The 14,612-nt window shown below is 33.7% G+C and overlaps 1 protein-coding gene across 1 annotated transcript; it reads right to left on the bottom strand.

Annotated features, from left to right (window-relative positions):
- Positions 1–1,642: 1,642 nt before the first annotated feature.
- LOC133782535 (uncharacterized) lies at positions 1,643–2,450 on the bottom strand. Its single transcript, XM_062221865.1, has 2 exons — positions 1,974–2,450; positions 1,643–1,869 (listed from the first exon to the last, which is right to left on the bottom strand). Exons 1-2 carry the CDS (start codon positions 2,318–2,320, stop codon positions 1,812–1,814), a joined length of 405 nt encoding a protein of 134 aa, XP_062077849.1. The 5' UTR covers positions 2,321–2,450; the 3' UTR covers positions 1,643–1,811.
- Between the last annotated feature and the right edge of the window lie 12,162 nt (positions 2,451–14,612).

The raw sequence follows: 14,612 nt of genomic DNA on the forward strand, positions 1-14,612 counted from the left end.
ATGCTTGATTTCATTTGGGCTTTACTCGGGCTACGAACCTTATCACTCATATAGCATTCTGAGGATCAAATATCATAACTAATTGCCAACTGTACTACGAATAAAACACTTGAGCTTGGTTTTTTTTTTTCAGGTACAACATAAATGTAGGGTTTTCTTTTTTTTTTTTTTAAAAAAAAAAACCTATGTTCAAATAGATCATATACTAATTCTCTTTCTCGAGCTCCAGGTAGTTGTATGGGCTAATAAGGCTTAACCAAAAGTTAAAGATGTGTTACTCTACATAACATCCCTCTAATAATGTTATTCCTTCTTCAAAATATTATTCTTGCTTTGCTTTGAATTTACTTATGAATATTACGTTGATTAGCAATTCAATCCTTGAAAAATTATTTTGATGTTTTAGAATTTCAAGATCAGTAATAATTAAGTTTTTTGATTAATTTGTAATCAAATTCTATTTTTATTTTTTTGATCATTTTTGACATTTTTCTAAATTGTGTAGGGATATTTGCGTTAAAAAGGCCTAATGTTTACAGAATATAACATTTAAATACTCAAACATTTTTTTTACAAGAAAAGTATCCAAAGTTGCTAAAATGTAGTATTTAAATACTCAAAAAAAAAGTTCGGCAAAAATACATAAAGTTACAAAAACTTTGTACTTTTACTACCCAAATAATTAAAAAAATTATTAATAAGTTTAAAAAACTCATTAAATTATATAAAAATATATAAAAAAAAATAGCCTAAATTAATTCTAAAATTAAATAATAGTTTTATTTAATGAAAATAGTAAATAAATATTTATTTTATTATGTTAACCTTTTTTAATAAAATTTTTCTCTTTTTGTAGTTTTTTTAATTATAGATTTTTCTTTTAACTATTTTCAATCAAAAATATTATTTTTTAATTAAATAAACTATTTTTTTTATTATAGAGTTAATTGGTTATTTTTGTACATTATTATATAATTTTGATCATTTTTATATCTTAAAATATATTTTTATTAATATTTTGATAGTAAATGTGCAATGTTTTATAAATTTTGAGTATTTTTTCCGTAAAAAAAAATTTGATATTTAAATACTACATTTTAGCAATGTATTTTTCCCATAAAAGAAAATTGGGTATTTAAATGCTACATTTTCTAAGCATTTAGTATGTTTGTCCCAAATATCCTGATGTTATATACATCATCTTTTATATATATAAAATTAAAAAGCAAAAAAATCATATTCATTCAAAATCTATGATTTTTGTGAAGAAAAAAAAAACAACAAGGACTTAATTATTGATATTTATAGAACTTAAGAACTTAATTGTCAATTTTTTAGGGATTGAATTTCCAACTACGGAAAAATTTAAAGGGAATTTATATGTTAATCCAATATTCAAACAATTTTATGTTCTCATACAAGATTAATTTTAAGTATATTTACAAATATATTTATTATATTTAATCTGTTAATACCCCATCAATAAATCCTATTATGATAAATCGTGTCATTAGCAATATTGTACCAACCATAATATACATGCCTCCTAGTCAAGACTAAATAAATCCATTTGGCATACAGTTTTAAACGACAAACTTTGCCCCTAATAATAATAATAATTGAGTACTTAAATCAAATGAAATATGACAAATAGCTTTATACATTCCAAAGAAATACTTTACACATTTATATTTTTTAGAAGGAAAATAAAAAATAAAAAAAAATTCCCACATGACTAAATCACCTCATAATTTACTATCTAGTTTAATTCACCCACGTCCAATCAATGGAGGAATATGAACCTCGCGCCATTAAAACACGAAGGGTGTTGGAGAAAAAGCTGGAACCACAACCGGATATGCAGATCGCCTAAAATGATTACGCCCACAAAAAAGATAAAATGGAAATTAATCTCATGAACCAATCCAAAACAATGATAAAATTAAATTATTAATATTATAGAAGATACGTACCCATAATCGTCGTTATAGTTCCAACTACCGCCACTAGACCGGGGACTTCTAGAGATACTCTTTCTCTTAACGAGCCGCTCAGATCCAACCGTGCGATTCTCTTCTCTTTTCTCCATGATCACTTTGTCCTCGGAGATTGAGGATAGTGACGGCTTCCACTCCCCCGATGATCCCGACGAAGTCGAGCCGGGGGCGCCGAGACGCCCAAGCTTTCTTCTCCGTCGCTTCCGCGGCACCGGCTCAACTAGCGACCTAGTCTCCTCCGGTCTCCGAATAGGCTGGTGCCTAACCGTCCGGCCCCACGTCGCCGCTGGTGCGCAGCACGAAACGAACTCCAAGAATTTCATTGTTTAAAAAAGGAAATTTAAAGAACTTCCCCCCTCGCTCCGTACAAACGGATTTGTGCCTGAATCATTATTATTATTATTATTATGGGTGGGCGAGTTTTCTCTGGTATGGAGCAGTGGCTTAAATAAGGGGCCGGTTTTTGGGTTTCGAGAGGTTGAGTTGATGGGAGTTTTGTTTGGCTTTATCTGATACCAAATAAGATTACTCATGTTTAGATGTATTATTACGATTGTGCCATGCGATTTAGATGGGTCCTGTTGTGGGCCCCGATACAGCTCCGGATCGAATCTACAATAATCTTTCATTCTATGGTAAATTTCCCACTCCACTCGACTGGACATGTGAAATAATTTGTTATTTGTTTTGAGTAATGCTACAAATATAAATATTAAACCCACTATCTATACACTTCGTATAAATGAATTTTCATCCTAATAAATTGTGTGGTTGATGTTAGAGAATATATTATACTCTGAAAATAGTAAAAACAAATATTCAACTTAATGGAAAATATTACAATAAACAAAATGATAGATAAATAAGTGTTACAATTATATTGCAAAAATACAAGTAAATAGAAATAAAAAAAAAGATAAATATATTGATAGTACAACTCAAAGCATAACAATACAAATAAATATATAAGATAGAAGCAAAAAGTAAAAGATGTTGAAGAACAAAATAATAAGAAGAGCAATAGAAAACTCTCACACTCACACAACTAAAGTGTATAGTAGTGAGGATCACCAACTTGACAAGCTTCAAAACTTTTGTCCTAAAGCTTATTTCTCCCAATTCTATAAGCACTAAGAGATCTCACAAGAAAATAACTCTTTGGAATTATCAAGTCTATGGTATATTTTATAGTCAAGTACTTTGTGGATAAAAAATGGTGTGTCTTACAAGTGAGCATTAGACTTTTATTTATAGAGTTTTAAGATACCTTTTGAATTTCAAATTCCACCAACCGTCATGGTTGTTACTATTGTTTAATTGAATGGTTATGGAATTAAAAAGAAATTTTGGGAGTTACATGAGGTGTTAGAACCATTCAAGAAAGGAAAAATAAGTTGGAGTTGGTTGTCAGCATCCTTAGTCACAGCTAGAGATGTTCTTTGTCGCGAGCACTAGCCTCTGTCCTTGATAAGGGTATTTTGGATGTTATATTTGTTATCCTTTCACATTTAGATAATGTTAATTTCAAGTGTTTTAAGGTGTTCTTAGTTTTGTTTTATGAGTCTTTGATTTTTAAGCCATAAAATATTTTATAAGGTATTATTGATGAATTTGATATATTTTTGTGGTTAGGAATGGATGTTCAATGATAGGTGTAACGTCCCAAATTTCTTAATATTGCTTAGTGTCTGGATTAGGATGTTAGGAGGGCAATAATTGATTTAATACATTATAATGAGATTATATGCATGATTAAGTGTGTTGTATTATCATATGATTGTATTTGCATATATGTAGGTCATTTCTTATAAGAATGGCATTTTCGTAATTTTGGCATGTTGAGGGCATATTTGTACATTTGTGACTTAACAGTCATCTATTCAGGTCGCAGGACCCCATGATGACTTAACAGTCATCTATTCAGGTCGCAGGACCCCAAAATAACTTAACAATCATATATTCAGGGCGCAGGACCCCGGGATGACTTAAAAATCATCGATTCAGGCCACAGGGACCCATTATCATTTATTAATACTTGTATACATGAAGTAATAAGTTTTCTTACTTCATTTATTATTATCATTTATTAAGCCTTGGCTCACGAGTGTTATGTGGTGCAGGTAAAGGGAAAGAAAAATTTACCTAGCCTTGAGTGGAGAGCTTAGGTGGTGACGTGTACATATGTAGCCGATTGACCACTATGACCAAGGTGTTTCAGGGGAACTAGGGTTTAACCCTATTTTTTCCGTTTAGGTCGGCGGATTGTAACTTTTGAATTATAATGACCGTTTTGGACTATAAATAACTTTGTAAACACTTTTATGGGTTCCCATGTACAACTTAACGTTGTTAATAAAATATCCATTCCTTTTTACCAAAATTTAAACTATGGCCATTAATAACACTTAGATGCACATTTATGGTCTAATGACTCGTTTAGCGAGTTAACCACCATTTAAAATACACAGTGTGACAGTCTTGGTTATCCAGGGCGTTACAACTTAGTATCAGAGTGTGCCAAGGTTAAGTGTTCTTGTAGACTTGCTAGGCATGTACACTTGCCACTGAAGACAAGCTCGACTCATGGTTTGTTAACTATTTATGTGATTATGTGTTTAACTGCTTCAATAGAATATAAATGATTTACCTACATACATGAGACACACTGGCAAGGCCTAGACCTTGACTACTGCATGATGAGCAACAACGTGCTTATTAGTACTGATGTTGCTAGAACATGCTTATTAGCATCGTTAATTGTTAGTTGCTAAGTGTTAAATGTTAATTATTATGTTTATGAATCGACATGCTTATTAGCATGACTATTGAACGTGGATGAGTTTCTGCTAGATCTTTGACCGTGAGGCGGCAAGAGGTTTAGCTATCATTACCTAACTGGCCGCATTAATTGTTGCAGCAAGGTATAAGTTGATAGTAAGCTTCTAAGGCAGGTAGATTCATCAACTGGCCAGGAAGATCAGAGCCATAATGACAGACAGGGTTAGGATAATGACCAGGGTAAGACCCCTCAGCCAGCTCCTGAAAATTAGCAGCAGTTTCTTGTTGATTTACAAGCCAGGGTAATAAGGCAGGAAGAAGAAATACACCTCCAGAGACAACAACAGGTTCCTGTACGGAACATTTTACCAGAAACACCACCTGTGTCGGTTCTAACAGTTGAGCAGCCGCCAGAGGCTTGGAATAAATGGGAACCTCTCTATGAAAGGTTTAGGAAACAACACCCTCGAGTTTTTGAGGGTAGTGCAGATCCAGCCAAGATCGAGGAGTGGGTGAGCATGGTTACCACCATTCTAGACTTTATGAGGGTGTCTGGTAATGAGAAGGTGGCTTGTGCCACATATATGTTTTTGGAGGATGCCCGAATCAAGTGGGAAGTGATATTGTAACGCCCTACTACCTTAGAGCCGTTACTAAGTGAGTTAAAAACAGAAATTGTGCATTTAATTGACTCTAAGTGGTTTCTAAAACCAAAAGTGTAAATAAACCAGAGATTAAGGCTGTACTCTTTAAAATGTTTAACCTCATCGAAAACGTTAAGTATGAAACATTTGGGATCCCAAAATAAGGTTTACAAAATATTTACAACTCAAAAATAGATTTACACTTGATCAGTTATCAAAAGAATGATTTAATACAGCCATATACAAAATGCCCCCAACCAAAGCAGTCGGGCAGGCCGAACATGTACGCGCCGCCCCCACGCTCTCCATACTCATGGCCGGTTGACTGACTCCTTGCTTTTACCTGCCACACGGAGCACCCGTGAGCCGAAGCCCAACAAGAAAACCCAAATAGTACATAACATATGCAAATCATATAGCTGGCATAATTCACTGATAAATATGAAAACCATCATAATAAACAAGTACGGCCATGCCGCCCCAGAGGCCTTACCAAAGCCTGGGGTTTCGGTTCTCACCGCGAGGATAACTCATGTATCCCTTGGGTTCCACCCTGAATATAAGCATCCCATGTGCTGTGTGTTACTTTCGGCCCCACGGCCGTACCCGGCCTACGCCGCACTCGGCCCTTGTCGTTCATTTCATTATAATCACACATATAGTACATTCGAAATAATCATTCACACACATCATGATTCATTTAAGGTTAAACATTTGCACAAAATACAATCTGGGGCCATGCCCTGAAATCACACAGTGGGGCCATGCCCTATTCTCGGGTGTTACGGTTTTCTTACCTTTAGATTCAGTAGCCTTGATCAACCTGACTCCTTGAGCACGATCTTACCCGAGCCCTAGCGCTTACCTAAGCAAAATCCACAAGTCAAAGTCATCACCAATCCTCAAGTCCATAACCTAGCCTCGGGACTAATCCCGAGCCCCCAGGAAGTCCTAGATCCCCAAAACAAAGTGGCGGAGTCAAGCCCCGAACCCTAGGTCAAAATCCCTTCACAAAAGCCCAAAAATCCCCTCTGTGAACAGTGCAGCGCTACAGCGCTCAAAAGAGGGCGCTATAGCGCTACAAGCAGAACCACCCTCACCAGAACAGGGCTAGCGCTACAGCGCCCCCTGACTAGCGCTGTAGCGCTAGTTGTAGTAGACCAAAACCAAAAATCGCATCTTGCGATTTTCTTCTCCCATTTCAACCCCAAACTTGTCCAACTCTTTTCCAAGCCCAAAAACAAACTTATACACACCTCACACTCACCCCAAGCACCCCATGAACTCAATCCCAAGCTCAAGCAACCCACAACTCAAAATCTAACTCAATGAACCCAAAAACCAGAAAATTACTCAAACAACAAGGATAGGGTCTTAGAAATCATACCGTGAGTGGAATTTCGACCTTGAACTGAACCCTAGGCCTCCTTGGCTTGCACCTTCACAACCTTGACCTGTTTTCCCCAAAAATCCCATCCATTTAGCTCAAAAACACAGCTCAAAACTAGATAAACCCTAAAACCGAAAACCTCAAGAACTTACCTCAAATCTCTGATGTGATCTTGCTAATCCCTTGCCAATCCTCAAGCCTAGCTTAGGATCCTTGATGCTCAGCTAACCCTAGCTTCCCATTGAGCTTAACCTCAAGAAAAATCAAGGGAAATGGTTGGGAGAGCCACAAACCGAATCTTCAAAGCCAAACCCTTCAGCTTTCCCTCTCTCTTCTTTTCTCTTCTTTCTTTCTTTCTTTTCAGCCTATAACTTTTCTCTACTAAATCCACTAAGTGTAAAGACCTTCTTTATTTTATCTCTTGCAAGCCTAATGACCAAAATGCCCTCCCTTACTAATTCTAAACCTTTATGTCCATAAAGGGGCATTTTAGTCATATTACCCAAATTCCCACTAATTCCTCAAGTGTTCCTAATAATTCCCGCTCGCTACCCAATACTCGATTAATCATCAAATATATTCCTAGATTCTCAATTAAACTCCCCAGGCTTAACCCAAGCCGGGTATAGGTTCCCGCTTTGACTTTCCGCAATCCCGCTCATTCTAGGATCGTCTCGAGTCATAGATCACAGGTATCAACCTAGTCAGGCCCAACATGGCCAAATTACAAATACGCTCAAACAGGTTTACATGCATACTAATTCACATAGTCATGCATCACAATTAATCAAATAGTCATATAACGTGCATTAAATCATATTCATGCATTAAACTCATAAAAGTCACACACAGAATTCCATTATGCACTCCAGGCACACTACTCCAGGCCCTTAAGCCTTAATACTGAATTTGGGGTCGTTACAGATATCCCAGACCAGAATTGTTAATGCTCTGAGTTGGGAAGAGTTTCAGACCCTATTCAATGAAAAGTACTATAATGATGCCATCAGGGTTGCAAAAGCTGAAGAGTTCAGCAAGCTATTTCAGGGGAGTTTGTCAATGACTAAATATGCTTTAAAGTTTAACAAACTGGCAAAGTTTGCAGGAGAACTGGTGCCCACTGATGGGACCAGAAGGGAGAGGTTTCTCCAGAGACTACAACCTAGGATAGCCTATGATGTTCGTATTACCACTGTGCCTGGAGTGACTACTTATGCACAGGTGGTTGAGAAGGCGCACACATCTAAGAGCATAGAGAATAAGATTTGGCAAGATAACATAGCCAGAAGAGACTTTAGGAGGGTGGGACCTCCATTTATGGGTTCAGGTAGGGGCGGAGGCCCCAGTGATCAGAAAAGGAAGGCTCTTGATGCCTTCCCAGCTCCAGGCCCTAACATGAGACCACGTAGTATTACAATGGGCTGCCAGGGCGGCATTGAGGTCTGGAGGACTTTTCCTGAGTGCCCTAGATGCAAGAGGCGTCATTTAGTGGAGTGTCGAGCAAGAGCCTGCTTTTTATGCAAGGTAGTGGGATACTTGAGGAAATATTGCCCGAGAGCATGAAAGGACTCCGATCCTCAAGGGCCCAAGGGACCCTTCTCACTCGGTCGTTCTCCAAGTCCAGGACTCCGATCCTCGGGCTTAAAATTGATGTTAGGTGTCAATCACTATAGGTGTGGACCTCCAAAGGATCTTCTGACCACTTTTGGTGATCCTCGATTAGTGGTGTCAAGTTTGTACACTTGACAATTGACATTTCCTACAACGCCGCCTGACATGGGCAAACGTGCGCCGCACCCTGATAGTCACATATATGTTCCCCATAAAATTTGTGTGTGACTTTCTGCAACGGGCCCTGTAGAATCCGCGTGGGCCATAGTATTTATTTTAACACAACCATTTATGTATTAACTTAACATTAATACCCTGATATTAATTAGAGATGATAAAAATTAATGACCCCAGCCTCAATAAATAGGGCTGGGGTATCTCTTTGTAAGGGATTTGATTTTTTTAGAAAGAGAAACTCTATACTCAGTGCAATATATACGCTGCCTGAGAATCACCATTGAAGCTTGATACTACAAGCTTCAAGCTCACTAAAAAATAGAGACTCATGGACTGGTGCTCTTTTATAGCCTGAACCATATAAAACCTTGTGTTCTTTCCTTGTTTGTCATTTAATCTCTCAGATTGAGTTGGCAGCAAAAAATGCAGTAAACAAATATTTTAATTGTTTTGAAGATATTTTGTAATATATCTGTTTCTAATATATTTTAAGGAGATAATTAATGAGGTGTAGGTATGTGTATCCATGAATATATCTCTTCTATATAAAAAGTGTGTAGATAACATAAATTCTTAGTTTTAACTATTTGTTTTGTTTACTTTAACGGAATATTCTAAAACAATTAAAACTAACTTAAAAATATATATTTATCAATTATAGTAATATAAATTCAAATATTATTATTATAATAATATTTAATATAAGACTACATAAATAATAATTATTTTAATATAAATTTAAATCAATATCTTATAAAATATCATTATTATCATAACATATGATACAAGACAAGATATTTAATAATTATATTAATATAAATTTAAATGTTATAAAATATTATTACGATAATCCTAATTTTTTACTAATTATATTAATATGAATTCAAAAATTATAAAATATTATTATAATAATATATAATACATAATCTTAATTTTTATTAAAAAAATCATCATTTATGTTTAAAAATGTTATCATATTATATATATATTTTTTAAAAATTATAAATAGGGTTCTGGTTTAATTTTTCATTTAATATGTTTATATCATTCTTTTATATATAAATTGTTTATTTATTTGAAATTTATATATGACAATGATAAAAATTTAATAAAATAATTAATAAATTCTATAAACAAAACTAAGTAAACATGCATTGTACGTTACTTGCATCTTAAGACATGTTTTGGCATGTTTTCAAGTTTTAAACTTCACAAATGTGCATATGAGCATGTTAACGTGTAGATCTTGAAAAAATACCCAAAATATATAAAAAAAAATCACCGCCAACGAACACCTTAGTGAAAAATTAAGTTTCTTGCAAGAATTGCATCGAGCACCATCGTACCACCATCGAGCAAAGTCATTTTTTTATTAAAATCTTGAATTTGAAGGCCCCATCGAGGTGGCATCGAGCACCATTAAACCACCATCGAGAAAAGTCATTTTTTTTCTTCATGAAAATTTTAATTTTGAAGCCCCATCGAGCTGGTATCGAGCAATTATCGAACCACCATCGAGCAAAGTCATTTTTCATGAAAATCTTGATTTTGAAGGCCCCATCGAGTAGATCTGAAAACAAAACTCAAAAATCATACCCAGATTTGTTCGAAATGCAATATTTAGTGTAGATGTGGTGTTGGTGGTGCCGTGAGGTGAGAGAGAGAGTGAGAGAGAGAGAGAGGAGAGAAGAGAGAAGAGAGAAGTGGGAAGTGAGAAGTGAGGGGAAAAAATGACAAGGATACTTTGGGTAGAGTGCCAAAATTTTCATTATTTTGAAATCTTTAATATGCCTAGCATTTTTTTTTAATGATCAGAAACTGAAAATTTTCCAATATATTATGAGAATATTTGGAAAACAAAGAGTTCCTTCCAGCTTACACACGATAACATAATTCAAATGTATATTTTGGTGACAGTCTCATGCTAAATTAGTTCGAAATGAACTGCTGAATTAAATATTCTATTAAGAAGATATCATAAAATAATAAATAGTTAATTTTAATCATTATTTTATTAAATATTAAATAATTATTTGATAAAATATTTTAAAAATCATTTTTATATAATTAAATTAAAGAACATGTATAAATCGGTGAACCAATTGTTTTAAATACTTAATAATAAGCTAATTTCACTTAATATATTAAAAGTTAGAACTATATTAAAAATAAAAGGAAAATTTGTGACGAAAATTAGTAAGTAGTCTAAAAAGTTGCACTTAAGTCACTAATTAATTTTTTTTTTTTGCGATAAAGTCAGTAAATAATCTAAAAAGTTGCACTTAAGCCACTCAGGAGATGATTGACTCCACTTTGGCTTTTAGCTTTTGCATTTTAAAAATACACTTCTACCAAAAGCTGCTCATTGAGAATAACTTATTTTACCAATAAACACTTTTTGTTAATTAACTCAAACAACTCTCAAAAGAGCTTTTATAACCAAATAAATAACACATCACTTTTAGGAAGTTGTGTTAATAAGTCCCTAAGTAATTTTTTTAGTAGCAAAAATAAATAAGTAGTCTGAAATATTAGACTTCAACCACTAAGTAGTTTTTTGGTTGCAAAAGCCACATTTTACACTAATTTTGTCTCAATTTCAATTAATTAATAATATTCTAATTAAGATTTTATTTATTAATTAAAATTGAGATAAAATTTCATAAAATAGGACTTTTGCAAGTAAAAAACTAAGTAACCTTAATGCAACATTTTAGATTAATCATTGACTTTGAAAAAGTACTTAGTGACTTAAGTGCAACCTTTTAACCTACTTACTCATTGTCGCCAAAAAAAATACTTAGTGACTTATGTGTAACATTTTAGACCACTTAATGATTATTGCCGTAAATTTTCCAAAATAAAATAACTAAATTAACGAAGTAATATATTAATTATGCTCACGTTTATTAAGTAGGATTAGATTGGATAATTTTTAGAATGTAATTTTTTTTATCAAATTAAAGAGAGTATTGATAAAATTAATCCAGCAACCTAAATAATTCCCCTAATTTGTGATTAATCTCATTAAAATTTTTTAATATAATTTTATCTTATCCAATCCCTATTTTCATAGTAAAAAAAATATTATTTTTCATCCTGTTGAGAATTGACTCAAATTAATTATGGTTTTTATTTATAGAGTTTTTAATTTCGGGAAATTACTAATTTGTGAAAAATGAGTGTCATGTTGGGAAAGTTGTGTTGGTGCCCAATTTTTATAACTCTATAAATGTACTATTTATGTTTGTGAGTGTGTGAGATTTGTTTTTAAAGAGAAGTGAATGGGTTTTTGAAGATTGAAGTGAGTATGAAGTGTTGAGAGTGAGAAGCAAATGGTGTATTGGGTTTTGGGTGGAGGGATTGAGAGAGTTTGAGTGTATATAATATTGAAGTTTAAAGTGAAATCGATCTCTCCTTGTGGGTTTTGTGATTTTACCAAACCGAGTAAATTTATTTGCTTCTTTATTGTTTTTGTTGCACTTGGGAAGTTTGTCTTTTTTTCCCAACAAGTGGTACCAAAGCCAAGGTTCAGATCTTCGCTGAATATGTGAAGCCAAGCTTAAGTTTTTGGCTCCTCATTAATGTATAGTGTATTGAATTAAACATGTTATTCTTAGTTATGGAAAAAGTTACAAATGCTTTATATGTCTAAATCCATAGCAAATAGGTTATATTTGAAGAAGCAATTATATGAGTTAAAGATGATTGAAGGTGATGATGTTAGGGATCATATAAATAGAATTAATAAGTGTATAACTCAGTTCTTAAGTGTAGAGGTCAAAAATTGATGAAAAAGATAAACTATTATTTTGTTGGCCTCTACACTTAACAAAGAGTATCAAGTAGTCGCATATGTACTATTAGGAAAAATTAGATTGCCTCAATGGAAATAGGTAAGAATAGTACAACTCTAGGCAATATATTACAAATAAATATTGATTGATTGAATAAGGTTACAACTCTATAACTGAAAATACAAATAAACTAAAGAACAAGAAGAAGATAAGAAGAATAGAATAGTGAAAAATACAACTCAAAGCAAAGTATTACAAGTAATGTAAAAGTGCTTGAAATAAAGACAAGAAGATTACAACTCAAAACAAGAAATACAAATAAACAAAAGAGAAGAATATGAAGATGAAGAGAAATAGAATAGAAAGAAAGAACAAACAAACTAAATATAAACAACTCTCACTCACACTACCAAAGTGAAGAGTGTTGGGGATCACAAACATGAACAAGGTTTGAAACCTTTGTCCAAAAGCTTATTTCCCCTTAACTCAAGCACTAAGGGATCTCTCACAGATTATAGGAAATGCTTTCTAGAATTATCAAGCCTCAAGGTATTTCTAGCCAAGTGCTCTAATGGATAGAAATGTTGTGTCTTTCAAGTGAGCTATAGGCTTCTATTTATAGAGTTTAGAGACACCATTTGAATTTCAAATTCCACCCCCCATAGCTATTACCAATGTTTAATTGGATTAATATGGAATTAAAATTGAGATTTGGGAGTTATTTGGGTTTTTGGAACCGTTCAACACATTTGGAAAAAACTGAAAAATTGGCCTGAAATGCACCTGTGGCCGCAGCCAGGGACATTAGTGGCCGCGGCCACTGCTCTCTGTCCCAGGCCGCGGCCACAGCCCAGTTTCAGCACTTAAAAATGTATTGTTTTTCCAAACGGTTCCAAACCCTCCCAAATGATTTTGTAACTCCCAAAACACATTATTGGGGTTAAAATCATATCTCTAACAACAATTTCACATATGGCTTTATGAAATTCATCTGAATATTGTGTAACACCAAATTTACACAATAAAGGGTAATATTTTGAAGTTACAAATTTGTAACACCAAATATGTTACATTATTTGGATATATCTCATATATCTAATTATTGTAACTCTCTATTATATGTTACAATATGTGACACTCTTTGTCACATTTATTTAATCTAAAACATTATATTATAATATAATATAATATTACATTATATTATAAAATAATATAACATTCCCCCACTAGATTAAATAGTTATCTATTGTAACACTTATTTAATCAATCATTATATTTTGAAATATAACATATCCCCCACTTGATTAAATAAGAACTCTCTCTTATAGGAGTCATTGCATTAGTGCATAAAGCAAAGTGTTTTTCAACTTGAACTTTACTATAGTGTAATTATCACAAAATTTGTCGAAAATTTTGTTGCACTAGGCATTGAACAATCTTTTCATGATAACAAATTGGTGATAACACACACACCTTTGCGATGTTCAATTGAGACCTCTATGTCTCGCTTTGCATCGTTAATGGCCATGTGCACTTTCCATTCATGGACGTTCTTGAGAATACTCTCAATTCTCATGAGAGGCGGCATCACCTCTAGGTCCATATAGGTAGAATTTTTTATAGTATTTTGTTACCAAAAATACTTGTCTTCAAAAGACTAAATTCTATTAAAAAACCTTTCGGTTTTAACCCTCAACTTTGGTAACACAAAAGTACTCAATATCTCAGATGGGATATGTTTTTGAGTACAACTAATATTCACTTGATTGACTTGTTGTTACCTATTGAACCTAACACTAGTTGAATAACTAGTGTTAAGATAGGTTATCATCAGTTGTGAATCTCTTTAGGGAGTTTAAGTCCCATCCCTCGAGATGATGCATCCACTAAATCCCTTGTTAGTGGCTTAGTGAAAGGATCCACCAGATTTTTACTTGTTCTCACATAGGATATTGAGATGACTCCTCTTTGAATAAATTCTCTTACATATCCATGTCTTAGACTAATGTGTCTAGACTTCCCATTATACACTTCGCTGTATGCTCTAGCCAATGTCGCTTGGCTATCACAATGTATCGATATAGTAGATACATTCTCTTTGATTAGGGGAATCTCTATCAAAAGATCCCTTAACCATTCAGCCTCTTTACCGGTAGCAGCTAGAGCTATAAACTCTGCTTCCATAGTGGAATGAGATATACAGGTTTGTTTCTTGGAA

The sequence above is a fragment of the Humulus lupulus genome, chromosome 6, assembly GCF_963169125.1.
Source record: "Humulus lupulus chromosome 6, drHumLupu1.1, whole genome shotgun sequence".
Taxonomy (NCBI): domain Eukaryota; kingdom Viridiplantae; phylum Streptophyta; class Magnoliopsida; order Rosales; family Cannabaceae; genus Humulus; species Humulus lupulus.

Bases quoted from the DNA above. Each gene is read 5' to 3' on its own strand.
- LOC133782535 (XM_062221865.1), bottom strand. From the start codon at position 2,320: ATGAAATTCTTGGAGTTCGTTTCGTGCTGCGCACCAGCGGCGACGTGG. The intron at 1,870-1,973 runs GTACGTATCTTC...TAATCATTTTAG, and splicing joins AACTATAACGACGATTATGG to GCGATCTGCATATCCGGTTG.